This window comes from Lepus europaeus, chromosome 12, assembly GCF_033115175.1.
Source record: "Lepus europaeus isolate LE1 chromosome 12, mLepTim1.pri, whole genome shotgun sequence".
Classification (NCBI taxonomy): Eukaryota; Metazoa; Chordata; class Mammalia; order Lagomorpha; family Leporidae; genus Lepus; species Lepus europaeus.
Window position 1 is genome coordinate 20,855,342 of NC_084838.1, and position 20,969 is coordinate 20,876,310.

A 20,969-nucleotide genomic window follows, 5' to 3' on the forward strand; every position below is an offset into this window, starting at 1 on the left:
CTAACACGAGAGTGTGTGTACAGTGCTAGGCACAGAGCCTGGCTGGCAGCAAGTGCTTGGTAAATGGTGATGGTTACTCTTTTTTTAATAAAAATATATATATATTTATTTGAGAGGTAGAGTTACAGACAGAGAGAGGGAGGGACAGAGAAAGGTTTTCCATCCACTGGTTCACTCCCCAAATTGCTGCAGTGGCCAGAGCTGGGCTGATACAAAGAAAGCTTCTACCAGGTCTCCCACACAGGTGCAAGGGTCCAAGTACTTCAGCCATCTTCTGCTTTCTCTGGCCATAGCAGAGAGCTGGGTCAGAAGAGGAACATGCAAGACTAGAACCGGTGCCCATATGGGAGGCCGGCACTGCAGGTGGAGGCTCAGCCCACTACACCACAGTGCAGGCCCTGATGGTTAACTCTTGTCACCGCTGCCTGTTGGACAGTCTAGGAATTCCGTAACTAAGTACTGCGACAGTCTTTCGCTCTGCCTGCTACTTGCTGGAAAAGAGTGCACTGCTTAGACCCTTCCCAGCATTAACCAACAGCCGGCACTCAGGCTGTCCCACAGGCCTAAGGGATACTTACTCGGCCAGCAGATCCGGAGGTAACATGTCAACGTGGGCCCACACAGGCATGGATTCCGAACTGAACTGCTCAAACAAATGGACTGGAGAAGCGGGGGGCACAGTTATCGCCGGCGCTCTCAACCGTGCTCTTGTGTGCTGCCTTCCAGGCAGACCCAGAGACAACTTGTTTTTCTGGAAGAGCAATCATGGAAAGAACTGTGCAAAGCACTCTCTTCAAACCTTTTTCTTCCCCTTAACACTCCAGCCTCCCCACACAACCTCGATATGTGAAACTCGGTTTCCAGGTCAGCACCAGCCATCCCCACCTCCTCTGCACAGAGGACTACCACATTTTTCCCTCTAGGACCCCGACCCTATTGTTGTATTGAGATCATCCAAGAGTTAGTTGTGTTGTTTTGTTTTTCTAGCTATTTCATTTATTCATTCAACAAACTGAGTGGAAATTTATTTTCTATGTGCCAAGCACAGAGCTAGGGATGAGGATTCAGCAACAAATGAAATGGAATAGATACTACTCCCATGGGCCCAGCAGTCCTAGAGCCCTGTGACTCCCCCCAGGCCATGTTTACCCATAAACAGTAGAATCAGAATTAGAAGCACAGGTCTTACTCTTGGTCCACTGAAATTCTACTCCACCGCACTGGAAATTGACCAAAAAGTACCCCCCTGAACACTCAACGATTATCCTATCATCTCTTCAAAGTACTCTTCAGCTCCCCAGCAGGTGACACAGGGAAAAGGAGTCTCTGAATAGCAAGTGGTTGGGTAATTATTCTAAAAGGAGGGTTGTCTTTTGCAGATTTTGTTCATTAAGGAAGAGGCTAAGGGCAGGGGCTGGGGTGACCTGAGAGGAACACAAAAATAAATCCTACAGAGTAATATCATAAAGGTTTGCACAAAATATTGAACTCACCACTGTCGATTTCTTTCTTTTCTTTTTCTCATGCTGGCTGGGGGGGAAAAGGCATTTTTTCAGCTGGACTGAAACAGAGCAACCCTTATCCCTAGACATCTTAAGTAAAAGAACCAAGGATACCTGTGAATGGTGATGGTGAAGATTCTCTCCCTCATCAGTACTCAAAGATGGCTTCTAGGGGTCCAGCAGTATCTGCTGCCAGGGACTTACCTTTAAAAAGACACCATGGCAAGGGGGGAGCAGGCATTGTGGTGTGGCAGATTAAGCCGCCACTTGGGACACTCACATCATACATCAGAGTGTTGGTTCAAGTCTCAGCTACTCTGCTTCTAATCCAGCTCCCTGATGACACACCTGGGAAGCAGCAGACAATGGCTCAACTACCAGAGTCCTTACCACCCATGTGGGAGATCAGGATGGAGTTTCTGGTTGCTGGCTTCAGCCTGACCCAGCCCTTGCTGTTGCAGCCATGTGGGGAGTGAACCAACAGATGAAACATATCTCTCTCTCTCTCTCTCTCTCTCTACCTCCCCCAACCTTTCCTCCTTCTCTTCTTCTCCCTCTCTCCCTCCCTCCTTTCCTTTTTTCCTCTCTCTCTGTTTCCCTCTATATCACTCTGCTTCTCAAATAAATAAATTTTTTTAAAAAAATACCTTACTATCACCATTCTCTCAGATAATCAAGTAATTCACTTTCATGGCATGAATTCAAATTAGGAATTATACACTTAAGTGTGATTATGTTCGTATTGTCTGACTCCCTTTCACCCCCCATATAGCTCTAGGAGGGACAGGGACCAAATCTATCTGGTTTTCCAGTGGGTGCTCACTGCTTGGCAAAGAGGAAATGTTCAAGAAGTACATTTTACTCTGTCCTTTTTGCCTCCTTCTTGCCTAGAAATTGATATAATACCTGGTGCATTAGCAGCCAACTTAGACCTTAAAGGTACCTATGAAGCACCTTGAAGCTGGAAGCCACAGACTAAAGGGGATGGCCCAGAAAACCAGAAGGCATCCTGGCTTCTGACTACCTCATGGAGCTGACACACTAGCCCTGGCCTACCCATCTCTGGGCTTCTTCTGAATGAAAGGAAATAAATCCTTAGGAGTTTTTGTTTGTTTGTTTACATCACATATCTATACATAAAAATTCACATTTATAGGATCATTTGGAAATGATGAAAATGAAATAAAAAGAAACTCTTGAGGTTGACATTGGCAAGATGGCCAATGACAAAGAAATTCTGAAGTCTCATCACCTCTGAGCAGTAAGAATCTGGAAGCCATCCACAACCACAAAAGCAGCAAACTCGCTCCCCATGGCTGTCAATGCTAGCAAGCCTTCTGGCCTTCACCAAATGGTCTTTGTCACACACTGCTTTGCGTACAAGTCCTATACGTTATTCATTTTGTACCACTGTACAAGGTCTCGGGGTTAAGATCAGATATCATGTGCTTTGCTGAGAAATGCTTCACTAGTTTCTGAAGACTAATATGGAAAATTAATAGCACTGCTTTCTTAATTGAACCTCACAAATAAATTGAGCTTTATCCTCTATTTATTGCCATGTAAAATTGATAAAGTCCCAGCATGAATATCAAAGTGCATTAAAACAGAATTCCAGTGCAGCAAGATGCAGATGCAAGAGACCGAGAGCTCTGCTTGGTCTCCTACTTGCAATACGAGAGCTAAAGAGAGACCACAAAAAGGAGGCCTGAAGAGGAGGGCAGGGGTTTGTACAGTAGAAAGGTCAACAGTTCCCAAGTTCTAGACGTGATACTCACCTCACAGGCTTCTCCTGTTCTTCTGGGATCCAGACCACAACCATATTTCTAATGTCTTTAGAGGAGGGAATTTCTGTCTCATTCAAATTCAACACTGAAAGCTAAGAGAAAGATATAAATCTTACATATGGCTTGTGGTGCCAGGCTCCTAATAGTAGTCAGTACCACTGACTATTGTATGAGTATTATCATATTAAGCAAATATTTTAGTGGCTCAGAAGACAGTAAAAAAGAGGCTTCTCAACACCAAAATATGTTCATAATACTCTGCCCCAAAAACAAACTATTTCATCAGATATCAACATAGGCAGTCTACAGGAGTGAGTAGTAATAGGTGAATAATCTTCTTGGCTTCCTTGTGACACTGGGTGGTATTTAGCAACTCCCAACCTCATCTCATATGAGCATACTTTGGGGCTTACCTATGGCAACACTGTTCCTTCTACTACTCCACTCCAAAGACTTAGATCCCCTTTAAGTAATACAACTGATAGTTCAAGAACAGGGGGAGAACTGGTGGAGATAGAAGCAAGTGTTCTATTTTATACCCCATTTACATTATAAACATCTATATAAAAGTTAAAGTGTTATGCTTTCTCACATTGAGCTATTTGGGATTGTAGAGCACTAATGATCAAAGAAAGCTTGTGATCAGCTATCTAGTCCATATTCTTGATAAGACAAAGCTAAACAACCTTTAAAAATAAGATGAGGGTGAGTGTTAGGCACAGTGGTTAAGTCACAGATGGAGCATTCACATCCTGTATCGTCCTATATGGTAGTGCATGGTCCCAGTTTGATTCCTCCACTTCCAATCCAGCTTCCTCCTAATTGCATCCTGAGAGGCGGTATGTAATAGCTCAAGTGCTTAAGTCCCTGCTATCCATGTGGGAGACCTGGATTGAGCTCTAGGTCCCTGGCTTCAGCCTGACAGCCCTGGCTGTTGCCAGCATTTTGGGGAGTAAATCAGGAAACGGAACATCTCTCTCTGCCTGTCTGTGCCTCTGCTTTTCAGAAAAGGAAAAGGAAAAGGAAAAGGAAAAGGAAAAGGAAAAGAAGAGAAGAGAAGAGAAGAGAAGAGAAGAGAAGAGAAGAGAAGAGAAGAGCGTTTACAAGAATAATAATAGAGGCCAGTGCTGTGGCATAAGTTAAGCCTCTGCCTATGGCGCCAGCATTCCATATGGATGCCAGTTCAAGTTCTTGGCTGCTCCTCTTCTGATCCAGCTATCTGCTGATGGCCTGGGAAAGCAGTGGAAGGTGGCCCAAGGGCTTAGGCCCCTGCCACCTACATGGGAGACCCAGAAGAAGCTCCTCACTCCTGGCTTTGGATCAGCCCATTGCAGCCATTTGGGGAGTGAACCAGTAGATGGAAGAGCTTTCTCTCTGTCTCTCCCACTCTCTGTCTGTAGCTCTGCCTCAAATAAATAAATAGTTTAACAACAACAAAAAGAATAATAAGAGCGAGTTTGTCCTTGTGAAAAAGAACTCACTGACTTGGGGGGAATAAGGAGGAACTGGGAGACTCCCTTTCATTGGAACTCCTTCTATGCCTATTAAAAAAAAAAAAGATTTATTTACTTACTTATTTATTTGAAAGTCAGAGTTACAGAGAGAGAAAGAGATCTTTCACCCACTGAAAGAAATCTTCCATTCAGGTGGCTACAACAGCCAGTATTGGGCCAGGCCAAAGCAGGGAGCTGGACTAGAAGTGGAGCAGCCAGGACTTGAACTGGCACCCAATGGGACGCAGGCATTTCAGGTGGCTTTACTCGCTATGCCACATGCCAGCTCCCTTTTTATGCCGTTTGAATTTAGAATCACGTTTGTGTTTTATCTACTCAAACAATTAGCTTAAAAATAGTTGGGGCCAGAGCTGTGGCACAGAGGGTTAACACCCTGGCCAGAAGCACCAGCATCCCATATGGGTGCTGGTTCAAGACCCGGCTGCTCCACTTCCAATCTAGCTCTCTGCTGTGGCCTGGGAAACCAGTGGAAGATGGTCCAACTCCTTGGGCCCCTGCACCCATGTGGGAGACCTGGAGGAGGCTCCTGGCTCGTGGCTTCGGATCTGGCTGTTGTGGCCATTTGGGGAGTGAACCATCGATGGAGGACTTCTCTCTCTCTCTCTGCCTCTCCTCTCCCTGTGTAATTCTGACTTTTAAATAAATAAATAAATCTTAAAAAAAAAAGTTTAATCTTCTTTTTCTGAAGATATCAAATACATCCATTCAAACCCATCAACCATCTAGTAGTCACACTGAGCAGTGAAGCACCGCATGAAAAAAATAAAAGGTATCCAATAGGACTGCAAAGAAGAGTAAATTTCTCTTTACAGTAGGTATGTAGGAAGGTTTTTTCCCAAAAGTTCTAGTTTAACTCTACCACACACCAGCCTCTGTGCTTTAGCAAATTATTTCCTATGCGTGGGGTTCAGTTTCCTCACCCGCAAGATGTATGAGAATGACCATGGTAATGATCTTCAGACTTGTTCATAGGTAATAAATCAAATTTGTGAATCAGAGCACACACTGTTTCAAAATGAAACAGGATAAAACAGAATAAGACAGAAAATATCAGAGGTTACCATAGTTAGGTTAAGCATTATTCCATAGTATTCTGGTTGCAGAATCTATCTCTTATCATGGCAATAACTTAATAAGTTTAAAAGTCATCAGGCTAGATCACCCGAAGGCCCACTTAGGTCCGACATCCCAGCTGTTTACTAAGGAGCTGAATACACTCTGTGCAGAACAGAGATAAAATCCTCACCCATACAAAACTTCCACAAATAAATCCTACTTGTGCTGAGATTCCTGAAAATACAGCACATAAAGTCATGCAGAGCCTTCCTATATTAGCAACCCACTGTTAGATAGCTATTACCATCTTTATTATTCAGATTATAGTCTTCCTGAGGAAAAACGTTAAATGAAGACAAAATATGAGCATTTTATTCGCACTGGAAAAGAGAAAACATAGCTTTTTTCAAATCTGTGACTTACTTTGGGAGGTCTCTCAGTAAGGCTGCTCAAATCGTCAGGTAAACCCTTCTGTGGCCTGAAAAGTACGAGTTCCCAACATGAAACAGAGACACGAAAGACGTGCTGGGATGACAGTTAGTGCTGGGAGGAAAATCCTATTTATCGACAGAAACCTTCAGGCTTACTATCTGCCAAACGAACGTAGGGTCTCACCATCTCCTTAGGCTTTGTTTTACCCCAAACAGTCACTAGCGGACGTTGCACATTGGAAACACTTCACGGCCGACATTCACAGCTTCCACCTCTCCGTTACACAGCTGCCTCACCACCAACAAAAGCACCTTTGGGGGCAGGGAGCTGGCAGAGTGGTGCAGCTGCTGCTTGCGACACCCACATCCCATATGGGAATGTCTAAACTGGAACCCTGGCTCCACGCTCTATTCCAGCTTCCTGCTAACGAACAGCCTTGGAGGCAGCAGGTGATGCCGCAAGTAGTTGGGTCCCTGCCACACAAGAGAGAAGATCTGGATTGAGTTCCCAGATCCTGGCTTCAGCCTAACCTGGCCCCTTGCTGACACAGGCATTTGGGTAGTGACGCACCAGACAGCAGATCGATCTCTCTCTCTCTCTCTCTCTCTCTCTCTCTTTCTCTCTCTCCCTTTGGAATAGTCTTTTACAAAATACCTTTGGGGGCTGGCATTGCAGCTCAACAGGTAAACCTGCTGCCTATGATGCTGGCATCCCATATGGGCACTGGTTCACGTCCTGGATGCTCCACTCCCTGCTAATGGCCTGGAAAAATCAGCAGAAGATGGCCCAAGTGTTTGGGACCCTGCCACCAATGTGGGAGACCTGGATTAAGCTCCTGACTCCTGGTTATGGTCTGGTTCAAGCCTGGCCATTGTAGCCATGTGAAGAATGAACCAACTGACAGAAGATCTCTCTTTTATTTTATTAAAGATTTATTTATTTATTTGAAAGACAGAGTTACAGAGACAGAGAGGGAGATACAGAGAGAAATCTTCCATCTGCTAGTTCACTCCCCAAATGACCGCAAAGGCCAGAGCTGGGCTTATCTGAAGCCAAGAGCCAGGAGCTTCTTTCTGTGGGTATAGGGGCCCAAGCACTTGGGTTATCTTCCACTGCTTTCCCAGGTCATTAGCAGAGAGCTGGATCAGAAGACAAGCAGCCAGGCCACGAAGCAGGGGCCATATGGGATGTCAGTGCCACAGAAAGAGGCTTGGCCCATTATGCCACAGCGCCGGTCCTAGATGGAAGATCTCCTACTCTCTCTCTGTCTATCCCTCTCTCTCTGTAACTCTCACTTTCAAGTAAATAAATAAACTTTCAATATTTATTATTTGAAAGGTAGAGTTAGAGAAAGAAAAGAGAGTCAGAAAGAAAGGTCTTCCACCCACTGATTTGCTCCCTAAACAGCCAAAATGTCCGGGGCTGGGCCAGGCTGAAGCTAGGAGCCAGCAGCTTCTTCTGGGTCTCCCACATAGGTGTGGGGGCCCAAGGACTTGGGCCACCTTCTTGCTGTCCTCCCAGGAGCATTGGCAGGGAGCTGGAATGAATTTTATTTTTAAATTTAGGAAATGGATAGTGATGATGGCTGCTAAACATTGTGAATGTACTTAATGCCAGTGAATTGCACATTTTTTGTTAAGACTTATTTATTTGAAAGACAGAGTTACAGAGAGAGGTAGAGACAGAGACAGAGAGAGAGTGTTGGGGGAGGTCTCGTATCTAATGGTTCACTACCTAAACGGCTGCAACAGCCAGAACTGAGCAGATCCAAAGCCAGGAGCCAGGAGCCTCTTCCAGGTCTCCCACATGGGTAGAGGGGCCCAAGTCTTTGGGCTTCTTTACTGCTTTCCCAGTCGCATTAGCAGGGAGCTGGATCAGAAGAAGAGCAAGGTATTGTGGCATAACGGGTAAAGCACCACCTGCAATGCTAGCATGCCATACGGGCGCCGGTTTGAGTCCTGGATGCTCTACTTCTGATCCAGATCTCTGCTATGAACTGGGAAAGCAGTAAAAGAAGGCCCAAGTGCCTGGGTCCCTGCACCTATGTGGGAGACCCAGGAGAGGCTCTTGGCTCTTGGCTTTGGATCAGCGTAGCTTTAGCCGTTGTTGCCATCTGTGGAGGGAACCAGTGGATGAAAGACCTCTCTCTCTCTCTTTCTGCAACTCTGCCTTTCAAATAAATAAATAAATCTTTTAAAAAAAGAAGAAGTGGAGCAGCGAGGACTTGAACCAGCACCATTATGGGATGTTGGTGCTGCAGTCCAGGGCTTCACTCTCTGGGTCACAGTGCTAGCCATTTTTAAATGCACATTTAAAATGGTAAAACAGTGCTTTATACTTTGTGTGGCTGTGTGGGTGCAAACTGTTGAAATCTTTACTTAGTATAGAGTTGATCTTCTGTACATAAAGATAATTAAAAATGAATCTTAATGAAGAATGGGATGGACGAGGGAATAGGAGGTGGGATGGTTTGGGGGTTGGAGGACAAGAACCGCTATAATCCAAAAGTTGTACTTAGGAAAGTTATATTTATTAAATAAAAGCTTTCTATAAAAATGGTTACAACGTTCAATTTTTTTGTTTTGTCAATCTATCACAATTAAAAAAAGAATTCCATCTCTTTATATTTTCATGTTAGTTGCTATTTATTTATTTATTTTTGACAGGCAGGTGGATAGTGAGAGAGAGAGAAAGGTATTCCTTTTGCCGTTGGTTCATTCCCCAATGGCCGCTGAGGCCAGCACGCTGTGGCCAGCGCACCACACTGATCCAAAGCCAAGAGCTAGGTGCTTCTCCTGGTCTCCCATGTAGGTGCAGGGCCCAAACACTTGGGCCATCCTCCACTGCCTTCCCGGGCCACAGCAGAGAGCTGGACTAGAAGAGGAGCAACCAGGACAGAAACCAGCACCCCGACCGGGACTAGAACCCGGGGTGCTGGCACCACAGGTGGAGGATTAGCCTAGTGAGCCACGGCGCCGGCCTGCTATTTATTTTTTTGAAAAACACGTTAGGAGAAGACATCTGGCATAGCAGTTAAAACACCAGTTACAATGCCTATGTCCCATATCAAAGCACTGGGTTCAAAACCTGCCTCTGGCACTCGACTCCAGCTCCCTGCTAATGTAGACCCTATGGGGCAGCAGCAATGCTCAGGTAACTGGGTTTCTACCACCCACGTGGGAGACCCAGATTGCATTCCCAGATCCCAGCTTTGGTCTCAGTCCAGGCCTACCCAACGTGGGCATCTGGGAGTGAACTAGCAGGTCGGAGTCCTGTCTCTGCCTCACAAATAAATATATTTTTTAAAGTGTTAAATATACTAATGAATCAATAATTCACAGAGGTGTAAGGTAAAAGACCCAATTCTCAGCCTGATCTACAAAGTCCTATGTGATGTAGGCCCCTCCTTTCTACTCGTATTATCTACTCCAAGCCTCATTTCTGACCCTTCTTCTATTTCCACTCTATGTCCCAGACACAATGAACTACTTCCCTGATACCTGAAGAATGCCCGCATATCTCCAGGCCTTTGCATGTGCTCTTCCTAGAGCTCAGATTTCCTTTGTGCCAGCCTCCCCTGCAGCCCCTACTTCACCGGGCTGTCCAAACTTCAGGGCTAGGCACAGGTGACACTGGGCCAGAAGACAGTGTCCTTGGGCTTCCGCACACTCAGTCTTTTCATGACACTCATACACCAGACAGCCCTCCCTGATTTTTCTTTGCCTCTCCAAAGAGGCTTTGCCTTCGGGGGTAAAGACTGTATCTTGTTTATTGTTGTATTCCCAGGGTTCAGCACAGCGGCCCCCACTAAAACATATTTCTGAATTGAATGAGAGATTAGATGAATGAATGATGTTGCGCCCCCTGCCTTCAAAGGGCCTAAAATCTAGTTGGGCAAAAGAACACAGGCATAAAATTATCAGTAAGCACACTAGGGGCAGTAAGCGCCAGGGTTGACTGGAAGGGTGTGCCCCCAGGACTAGTGGTAAACGAAGAAACTCAAACTTGAAACAGGAGGAGGCCACGTTCATTCATTCCACAAGTGCTTATTGAGTTTCTGCTCTATTCCATGTGCTATTCAAGGCACAGGGACAGAGCAGTAAACAAAATACACATGGTTCCTTAATTAGGGGAGAAAAAACAAATCAATAAAAATCATTTCCACTCAGAAGAACTAAAGAAAAAAGTAGCAAGGTTAAATGAGGGTGAGGGCTTAGGGAAATTTTAGATAGGCTGTTCAAGAAAGATCTCTGTGGAAATGCAACTTTTAAGCTTAATCAGAAAGATAAAAAGGAATTAGCCACGGAAGGAACTAAGGGCGACATTTCTCAACCAGAGGCAATTTCTCCTCCCAGGGGACATCTGACAATTTCTAGAGGTTGTCACAATTGTCACAAGGGGGTACCATTGCCACTCAATGGGTAGAAGCCAGGGATGTGGCTAAACACCCAGTGATGTACAAGACAGAGAAGTATCTGGCCTGAAATATCAAGAACTGAAAAACCCTGACCCAGGAAAAGTGGTTCCACTCAGGGGCCACAGCAGGTGCACAAGCCCCGCAGGGGGGACGTGTGGAGTACGTGAGCAGTGGAAAGAGCAGCGTGGCTGGGACCTACTGAACAAGGAAGGAATGGGAGAAGAGGTCCGTCAGGAAGACAGCATCTTGCACAGCCTCCCAGGCCTGCCAGGCACCCGGTGAAGCAGAGGCCAGGGTGGAGGGCTCTTAGGGGTGGGGACCTCGCATAGCAAAGTGTCAAGGACAGAAAAGCACAATCGGAAAATCAGTCTGGCTCAGAGGAAAAGGTGGTGTCGGAGAAGACAGGACTTTGTGATTCGAGAGGAGCCAGAAAGTACAGGGGTCACAACTCCAGGAGAGAGAGGTCTGGGTCTAGGTATTCTTCAGTAGGGATGACGAGTAAAGTACCACTTTTGGAAAACGAATCTGTCAGTCACACATAAGGTGGCTGAAAGGGAGAAGGCAGCGAGACCAATACAGAAGCCACTGCGAAAGCCTACCCACAAGGGAAGGAGGGTCGAGAGGAGAAGACGTGAGGCACAAAGAAAGAGGCACTGAGGGAAGAAAACATGGAGAGCAGGGGCTGCCCGGATGAGGTGCTCGCTCACAGCTCTGCACCACACCGCGGGCATGGCCATGGCGGGGGTGCAAGCGAAGGGCATCGCAGGTCTCCTCGGGTAGAAGCTGCTGTTTCCCAAGAGTTCAAGACCCAAAGAACCTGAAAGTAGCCTTGACCTCTCCTCGACTTCTCTCACCCAAGAGACATTTGGGACTGCTTGTCTGGAACAGGAGTGAAGAAGCCACCACAAGGGCCACCACGAGCTCCTGACTTCCAGCAACAGGGTCTTCCAATCCGAAAAGTCGAAGTTTTCCACAGATATTCGTCCCTTAGTTTCATACATATCAGCAAGCACTAACTGGGTCCCTAGACTGTGTAGGAGATTCCAAAAGACAGGTCGGCGCCGTGGCTCAACAAGCTAATCCTCTGCCTTGCGGCACCGGCACACCGGGTTCTAGTCCCGGTTGGGGCGCCGGATTCTATCCCAGTTGCCCCTCTTCCAGGCCAGCTCTCTGCTATGGCCCGGGAAGGCAGTGGAGGATGGCCCAAGTGCTTGGGCCCTGCACCCCATGGGAGACCAGGAGAAGCAGCTGGCTCCTGCCTTCGGATCAGCGTGGTGCGTCGGCCGTAGTGGCCATTGGAGGGTGAACCAACGGCAAAAGGAAGACCTTTCTCTCTCTCTCTCTCTCTCTCTCTCTCTCTCTCTCACTATCCACTCTGCCTGTCAAAAATAAAAAGAGAGAGAGAGAGAGAGATTCCAAAAGATAAGCTCCGGCTTCTGCTTTGGGGAGCTTACAAGTAAGTCTTCCAGTATTTGTGGAAGAGATAAGGAGGACCACACATAAGCACCCACTTTCTGATGATCAACTGATAAGATCCTGTCCCCACCCCATCCATCTGTTGAAGTCCCAACCCCCAATACCTCAGAATGTGACACCATCTGAGATCAGGTCTTTATCTAAAAAGATAATAGGGTAATATGAGATCATACGGGCAGGCTATAATCCAACATGACTGGCGTGCTCATAAAAACAGCAGATGAGGACATGGGCACACAGGAAAGATCACGTGAAGACATGGCAGGAAGGTGGCCACCTACAAGCCAAAGAAAGTGGCCCCAGAAGAAAGGCTGGTGCCACGGCTCAATAGGCTAATCCTCCGCCTTGCGGCGCCGGCACACCAGGTTCTAGTCCCGGTCAGGGCACCGGATTCTATCCCGGTTGCCCCTCTTCCAGGCCAGCTCTCTGCTGTGGCCCGGGAGTGCAATGGAGGATGGCCCAAGTCCTTGGGCCCTGCACCCGAATGGGAGACCAGGAGAAGCACCTGGCTCCTGGCTTCGGATCAGCGCGGTACGCCGGCCGCAGTGGCCATTGGAGGGTGAACCAACGGCAAAGGAAGACCTTTCTCTCTGTCTCTCTCTCTCACTGTCCACTCTGCCTGTCAAAAAAAAAAAGAAAAGAAAAAGAAAAATAAAGTGGCCCCAGAAGAAAACAACACTGCTGGGGCTGGCGCTATGGTATAGAAGGTTAAGCCTCTACCTGCAGTGCCAGCATCCCATATGGGCACCGGTTCAAGTCCTAGCTGCTCCACTTCTGATCCAGCTCCCTGATAATGCACCAGGGAAAGCAAGAGAAGATGGTCCAAGTACTTGGGCCCCTGAACCCACGTGGGAGACACAGAAGAAGCTCCCAGCTCCTGTTTTTGGCCTGGCCCAGCCCTGGCTGTCACGGCCATTTGGGAAGTGAACCAGCAGATCAAAGTTTACTTGCTCTCCCCCCCCGCCAACTTCTCGCTCTGTATCTCTTTCAAATGAATAAATAAATTAAAAAAAAAAAAAATACTGCTGTCACCTCAATCTTAAACTTCCAGCCTGTGGGACTGTGAGAAAATAAACGTCTGCTGTTTAAACCACGCAGTCCATTGCAGCAGCCCTACCAAACCAACACACGTCCCAAATTAGCCAACTCCCGGAACACAAGCAGCAATGCCTTCTTTTTCTGAACTAGTATTTTCCTTTCAATGCAGCTTCTCAAAGCCTACTGCATGGGTCAGGAATATCGCAACCCAGCATTTTCTGAGACAATGGGATGTTAACAGAAGACTCTGTGATACATTACCTGTCTTGAAATTTTGAGTCAAATTTTGATTCCCGAGACAATAAGGCACGAGCCTTGGTGACGGCAGATGCTGACAATGGACGACGAGCAAGTCTCTTGGCAGGGAAGCAGGAGCCTGAGATGTTTACCACAGTGAGCATGGGGAGTTTATCTGAGAAAGCAGACCAGAAGGAAACATGTAACACGTTGCCTAGAGAAAGGAAGCCGAGCATAAACAGCTTAAGGACCTTGTGAGGAAGAGTCCAGATGCTAAGTTACCTTCAGGATCCACGGGGGTGTGGCATGGTGAGCCCAGGATCCGAGGATGGCCCCTCTCAATCCGGCGGAAAGATGCCCAGCATTGCGGATGCTGACAGAGCGCTAAGTTGCAGGTGGTTTCATCCCACTGGGTCTCATCTGGCAAGTCCATAGCTGTAAAAGGTTTAGGACAATGGCCAGCCCTGCCGTGTTCTTCCCCTCTGGGAAATCAACAAATAATAATTAGGGAATATTACGCATAAACCATGCAGTATTTGGACTCAATACATAAAATATTTCTACTGAACTTTCATCGGTAAATGGTCATTGGATAACTAAAGGTTGGGAAATAAACAGGCATGAAAACATCTCAGAGTGACATAAGAGTCTGGGGACGGATTTCAGAAGGTCTCCTCCTAATTGGTCATTCATTTAATATCTGAGTGATCTGGGACTTTAATCTGAGCCTCAGTTTCCTTGTATGTAAAATGGAGATAAGCCTATTAAACAGACATTACCAAATTAGTTAACAAATATTAAAGGCTTGCCATATAGGCTAAAATTAGCATTAGCATCATTTCCAGTTCTCCTTAATCAATGATCAGGGAGAAGGTGCCATTATCTCCAAAAGCCTTAAATTAAAACCAATGTAGTCATATAACCACTTTAGATGACTCAAACCTTTGGAAGGCAGGCTTCCTTTTCCAGTATGAGGGTACTTCAAAATGTTCCTGAAAAATGGAATTAAAAGAGATGTTCTCTGGTGCAAAACCACTTTGAAATCCATGCAGAGATTCTTCAAAGTTTTTATGAAAAATGAGAACTATGAAAAAACTACACATGGGTTTGAAAATATTTTGCTCCAAAATAAACCTATCTTTTAATTCCACATTTCTGCAGACTTACCCCCTTGCTCTGATTCCCATGCAGGCAAAATCCCAGCAATGAATGGGTTTGAACACTCAAATGGAAAATCAGTAAACTTGTAGTTGCTTCGGAGGTCATTATTTTTTTTATTTACTGGCTGGAGGCATAAGGTCTTAGGCAAGTGACTTCATCTTAGCCTGTTTCCTCACGTAAAGTGTGTAGTTGGGGTGGGCGGCTCTGTGTGTGTGTGTGTGTGAGAATCCCTAAGCAGAACTGTGGAATCGTTAAATAAGAGAATACACTTGAATTGGTGGTATGTTATAGGTGCTCAGAATCTTCCTCCCTCTGCAGATGTTTTAGGCAATCACTACCACTCCATCCCTAATACCTTTTTAAGGACAGTGTCCATTTCTTCTTTTATTCAACATGTTTATTGACTACCAAACGTGTGAGAGGGCTCGTTTGGGGCACGGAGAACACTGATAAGCAAACCATGTTTGAACAGCTTATAAGTCAGATCAAGGACAGCAAACTATTGGCCTTGGATTGCACCCAACCTGACTTGCTTAGATTGGCTGGTACTTTGAGCCTCCCAAAAACTGAAATAGTCCCTAATATCCAGATTTCTGGCTCCTCTTACAGATCAAAACATCTGACAACACTGGGCCCAATTCCAACTACACAGCAACTGGCTGAAGCGTTCCAGCTCCTGGCATGTTTAAGCCCAGTCTGCCCCAGCCAAGTGCAGTAGGAGCCCCCACGAGGTCCTGGTCTCTAGCTGAAGTTTGGTTGCCGTTTACCAGGGCATGTGCTCTGCTGTTTTCTAATAGGGAAGTATCTCTCTCTAATCATGTATCCATCAAAATCAAGAAAAATCTGAGACAGCATGTTTCAAGGGGAAAAAAACAACTGGATTAGTTCTCAGTGGCAGTAAGAATTTCTACATACCTAATATGAAAGGAACACAACTTGAAGTGCCACTGCAGGAGACGCAGTGTCGCGGGGAAAGCCGCCACCTGCAGTGCCAGCATCCCATATGGGTACCAGTTCCAGTCCCAGCTGCTCCACTTCAAATCCCACTCCCTTCTAATGTGCCTGATGGCTCATGTGCTTGGGCCCCTGCATCCATGTAGTGGCTCCTAGCTTCAACCTGGCCCAGCCAGGCACAGAGGCACAGCCATTTGAGGAGTGAATCAGCAGACAGGAGATCTCCTTCGCTTTATATATATATATATATATATATATATATATATATATATATGTACATATATATATTTCAAATATATAAATCTTTTTATATATATATATACATATATATGTGTATATATATGTACATATATATATATTTCAAATATCTAAATCTTTTTTTTTTGGACAGGCAGAGTGGACAGTGAGAGAGAGACAGAGAGAAAGGTCTTCCTTTGCCATTGGTTCACCCTCCAATGGCCAACGCAGCCGGCCCACCGCGCTGATCCGAAGCCAGGAGCTTCTCCTGGTCTCCCTTGGGGTGCAGGGCCCAAGCACTTGGGCCATCCTCCACTGCACTCCCGGGCCACAGCAGAGAGCTGGCCTGGAAGAGGGGCAAGCGGGACAGAATCCGGCGCCCTGACCGGGACTAGAACCCGGTGTGCCGGCGCCGCAAGGCAAGGCGGAGGATTATCCTAGTGAGCCACGGCGCCAGCCCAAATATCTAAATCTTAAGTAGTTGGGTCCTGGCCATCCACGTGGGAGACCTGGATTGAGTTCCAGGCTCCTGGCTTCCGCCTGGCTCACCACCCATTGGCCAGCATCTGGGGACTGAACCAGATGTAAGATTCCTCTCTCTCTTTCAAACTAAAAAAAGATTTGTTAATTACAGAAAGAAAAAAAAACACCTGGGAAAGATGTACGACACACAATTTAATGAACTAAAACTAAACGCAATTTTAACAAGGCTGCTCTAAATGGGACGATGCAGTATTTTAAAAGCGGCTGTTCCCGCCCTTCCCTGCTCGGCCCGAACTGAACCCCGAAGCCTGGCCAGGTGCATGGCGCTGTGAACAAGCGCTCAATGGAAAAAAGGTACCCCCCCCCCAAAAAAAAAAAAAAGCCTAACACCTATCCCTGGTAAGGATTAGCACAGCGCCGTGAGGGGCGGAAAGATGGACGGACACTGGCGAGCGCAGGGCTGAAGAGCCCCCGCTTCGTTCCGGAACAGGGAAAACACTGTGGCCGTCGGGACGGAGCAGCTCCGCCTCGCAGGGTCCGGGCTCCGCGGACCACGGCAAAGATGCAACCCCGAGAGTCCCCGAAATCCAGGGGCCCAACGCAGCCCCGCCGGCGAGGAGCTCGGCGGCAATGGCTCACCAGGCCCCGCCTCTCGTCCGGAGGGGCCCCACCCGGCCGCCTCGGCTCCACGCCTCCGTCTCCCACGCGAGCCGCGAGGCCGCTCCGTCGCTAAGCAACGGCGCAGCGCACGATGGGGCTCGGACGGAAGCCTCCGTGGGCCATACTTAGTTCGAGGCGAAAGCTCTGGACGTAGCGGGGGCGTGAAGCAGAGACACTCTTCTGAGGAAGAACGTGCGGCGTACGGTGGGCGCTGACCGAAAGATCCGGCGAGCCAAAACCTCTACGAGCGCAAAACGTTCGGGTGCACTGCGTCTTGAGGTGGAGAGGCGGGGCTGGCGTAGGAGGAAGGCTAGGGGCGCGGGGCACTGTGGGACACGGTGGGGCCTACGCGAGGCGGAACGGAAGCCTCGGAGGGTCAGACAGCAGCGGCGCGGGAAGTCCGGACGCTGGAGGTACCTGGGGAGGAGGCCCTAGGCTCAGGCCCCGACCGCGGCCATGGCAGAGAGGCCCGAGGACTTAAACCTGCCCAACGCCGTCATCACCAGGATCATCAAGGAGGCGGTGAGCAGCTCGGGCTGGCGATGGGCCGGGGGCGGACGAGCGGGCAGAAGGGAAGCAGGTCCTGGGCCGGCGGCTTTGCTCACTCCCGCCCTCATCCCAGCTCCCGGAAGGTGTCAACATCTCCAAGGAGGCCCGGAGCGCCATCTCCCGCGCCGCCAGCGTCTTCGTGCTGTACGCCACATCGTGGTGAGCAGGACAGAGCCAGCCGGCGTCCGGCTGGGTGTGAGGCCTGGGGATGTGGGGGGGGGAGGACCGGGAACCGCTGCTGGGAGTTGGTGGTCTGGGACCCATATAAACCCCGTCATTGCGTCCTGACTCGGCGGGCACCCCCTTCCCGGGTCTGTTCGAACAACAGACTTAGGTACGGGTGAGGGCAAGGTTTACGCAGGTTACGCAAACATCTGTACGGCCAAGACGTGCCTGGGTTTTCCCTTCCCACCCCTGGGTGCCCCTTTTCGCGTCCGAAAGAGGGAGGGGACAGCCGTTTAGAGCCATTTTTGCTTTGTTTCAGTGCCAACAATTTCGCGATGAAAGGGAAACGCAAGACCCTGAATGCCAGCGACGTGCTGTCCGCCATGGAGGAGATGGAGTTCCAGAGGTTCGTCGCCCCGCTAAAGGAGGCCCTGGAAGGTAACGACCCCTACGTGGCTTCTCTTCTAATTCACTTTATTTGGAAGGCAGAGAGAGAGATCGTTAAACACAGCGAGATCTTCCGCCCTCTGGTTTACTCTCCAAATGCCCAGGATGGCCATGGCAGGGCCGGACCCCTGCCCTTCCTCTGGGTTTCCCACGTGGGGAGCAGGACCCCAAGTATTTGCGCCTTCCAAGGTGTACCGGCAGGAAGCTGGCTCTAAAGCGGCGGAGCCAGGACTCAAACCAGGCACTCCCATATAGGTATGGGATGCGTGCGTTCCGAGCTGCTCCTTAATCCCCGCACCCAGTACCCTTCTGTTTCCCAAACCACATGGAAGATGGCTGACCTGTTTATGTGGCCCTGGCACTGTGAAAGAGTGGCCCAGAAAGCCAGTACCGGATGTGACCGGACGTAGTTCAGTGGCACCACCCGAGACCTCTTGGTGCTGCTCGCCAGGCCCTTTTTGCCCGTGTCCCTTGGCTTTTCCAGCTGTCCAGCGACACTGCCGGCTGCGGTCCCCACTTCTCTCCCTGAGCCCTGTCTCCTAACCCCGCCCCTCTTCCCTGCAGCCTATAGGCGGGAGCAGAGGGGCAAGAAGGAAGCTTCGGAACAGAAGAAGAAAGACAAAGACAAAAAGACGGATTCGGAAGAGCCGGACAAGAGCAGGGACGAGGACAACGACGAAGAGGAGGAAAGGCTGGAGGAAGAAGAACAGAACGAAGAGGAGGAGATCGACAACTGAGTGGTGCGGGAGTCTGGACCTCGGGAGGCGGGCGGCCGCGGGCTCCGTGGGCTCCGTGTTTGTGCGCGGCTTTGCCCTGGGGCGGGAGTGCCAGAGCAGATGCAGGCCGCCAGCAGAACCGGCGCTCCCCACGGCTCCCGACGCCGCGCAGCCGCCTGGCACAGCCCGGTGCTGCTTCCTTGACCGGACGGTCGTCACTGAACAGCTCGCTCCATTAGTCAGTTTGATCTCTCGTGTTGACTTACATGTATGGCTACCCCTGAGGAGAGCCATAATTCTCCTGCTGCCTGCCGCGTTCCAAGTCTCAGAGGCCATGAGGCTCCAGAAAGCCGGGCTTTGACCATGGTCAGCCGGGCTTCCTTGCACACGATGTGGCCGTGGGAACCCGTGAACAGTGGTCAGACGGTTGGCTTTAGGACACTGCTAAGAGAACTGGAGGATTAAAGAAATTGTTCTGTTGTCTCTCCCCTTGGCAGGAACATCCGTGGGATTGGATTCGGTTAGACCCGCTCGCCCTGGAGCCCGTCTGCGTGCCTTAGGCAGCCTGCCTGGGGCGGGCGCTGTGCTCTGAGCTCACGCGCTCCGGAATGAGCAGTGTAGACCATAGTTAGGCAGGCAGGGACGCCGGGGTCTTATGGCGCAGGCGCCTCACTGCCTGCGCTGTGCCACTTGAGAACCTGCTGGAGGCCGAGCCCGCCTCCCCGGCTGGGGCCTGAACATCTTGCTTCAGTTCAAGGAGAGTTCCAGACCGTCTCGCCTCTAGGCACAGCTCTCCCTCCGCTCCTCGCCTCCTGTGGCTCTTCTCATTTCCACTTTCTCTCTCAGTCCTGCCAGTCTGGGAACTTTGACAGCCTGCTTAGTATTCCAAAGTGCAAGTTCTTCTGTTTTCTTAGTTCTGATCTCTCCGCTTTTAAAAAGAATGTCATGCAAACCCTTTAGGGCAATCAGATGGCGCTCAGGAATGTAATGGCTACCAGCCGTGCCCCGGGCTGCTTCTAAAGCACCCCTGTTGGCCTCTCTGAGCCTCTCTTTCGGGTCAGTGCTACAAGCACTGTTCTGTTTCCAAGTTGGCGCTTGCATTTGACAGGTAGGGAAGTATAGTCTGACACTGTCAACTTGTTAAATGAACACAGGGAGGAGTTCAATGAGTGATGGCTGTTGAGAAGATTATAATACTTTGTACGAATAAAGAACGTTTTGTTAGAAGTGATGACGCCTTCGTGTTCCCCGTGTGCTTTTGGAGAGGAGCCACTGATCATGCCCCCATGCAGTGTCTGGGGTGTGGTCCGAGCCAGACCTTGGAAACACGGGAGCCTGCATCACCGCTGGCGGCCAGCAGATGCCGCTCGCTCACAGGCAAGGGCTCCCTCCGCAGCTGCTGCGAGTGCGCTCTCGTGGCTTGTGGCCACTTCTGAGCTCCCACTGCCTCTGGCGCTGTTCCGAATGCCTGCGAATACTACCTCTTAGACCCTGGGAAGCAGCCCTGCTGTCACCCTCATTACCTTTTTTTTTTTTTTGACAGGCAGAGTGGACAGAGAGAAAGGTCTTCCTTTGCCGTTGGTTCACCCTCCAATGGCCGCCGCGGCCGGTGCACTGTGGCCGGCGCACCACACTGATCCGAAGGCAGGAGCCAGGTGCTTCTCCTGGTCTCCCTTGGGGTGCAGGGCCCAAGCACTTGGGCCATCCTCCACTGCACTCCCGGGCCACAGCAGAGAGCTGGCCTGGAAGAGGGGCAACCGGGACAGAATCCGGCACCCCGCCCGGGACCAGAACCCCACATGTCGGTGCCGCAAGGCGGAGGATTAGCCTGTTGAGCCGCGGCGCCGGCCCCTCATTACCTTTTAACCACACTGCTCCTAACCGCATTCTAACCTACACAGTCTTTTCAAATCATAAAAAATTTATGCTGGCATTGTGGCTTCGTGGGTAGAGCCACCACCCGCATCGCCGGCATCCCATGTGGGCCCTGATTTGAGACCCAGCTGCTCCACTTCCGATCCAGCTCCCTGCTAATGGCCTGGGAAGGCAGCAGTAGATGGCACAGGTGTTTGGGCTCCTGCCACCAATGTGGGAGGGCTGGAAGAAGCTCCTGGCTCCTGGCTTCAGTTTGGCCCAGC

General features: G+C 49.3%; 2 protein-coding genes across 7 annotated transcripts in view; one reads left to right on the forward strand and one right to left on the reverse strand.

Annotated features, from left to right (window-relative positions):
• The window catches only part of C12H9orf43 (chromosome 12 C9orf43 homolog), a 34,103-nt gene extending 16,803 nt beyond the window's left edge, over positions 1–17,300 (reverse strand). The window contains exons 1-7 of one of the 5 annotated variants that reach the window (XM_062207723.1): positions 17,080–17,300; positions 13,742–13,941; positions 13,484–13,634; positions 6,283–6,337; positions 3,281–3,381; positions 1,494–1,530; positions 579–751 (exon numbers count right to left, since the gene is read on the reverse strand). In XM_062207723.1, the coding sequence (XP_062063707.1) occupies positions 579–751; positions 1,494–1,530; positions 3,281–3,381; positions 6,283–6,337; positions 13,484–13,634; positions 13,742–13,892 (668 nt within the window). In that variant the 5' untranslated portion in view covers positions 13,893–13,941; positions 17,080–17,300. Of the gene's footprint in view, positions 1–578; positions 752–1,493; positions 1,531–3,280; positions 3,382–6,282; positions 6,338–13,483; positions 13,635–13,741; positions 15,796–16,933 lie in introns of those variants that run through there. The other 4 variants (XM_062207724.1, XM_062207721.1, XM_062207720.1 and 1 more) reach the window with 4 other exon arrangements.
• On the forward strand, positions 17,287–20,087 carry POLE3 (DNA polymerase epsilon 3, accessory subunit). Of its 2 annotated transcripts, XM_062207726.1 has the most exons (5): positions 17,287–17,476; positions 17,577–17,662; positions 17,988–18,106; positions 18,680–18,855; positions 19,329–20,087. In XM_062207726.1, the coding sequence occupies exons 1-4, from the start codon at positions 17,411–17,413 to the stop codon at positions 18,850–18,852; spliced, it is 444 nt and encodes a 147-aa protein (XP_062063710.1). In that variant the 5' UTR covers positions 17,287–17,410; the 3' UTR covers positions 18,853–18,855; positions 19,329–20,087. The 2 variants fall into 2 exon arrangements, with proteins under 2 accessions (XP_062063710.1, XP_062063709.1); XM_062207725.1 differs by having other exon boundaries at positions 17,288–17,476; positions 18,680–20,087.
• Positions 20,088–20,969: the final 882 nt, after the last annotated feature.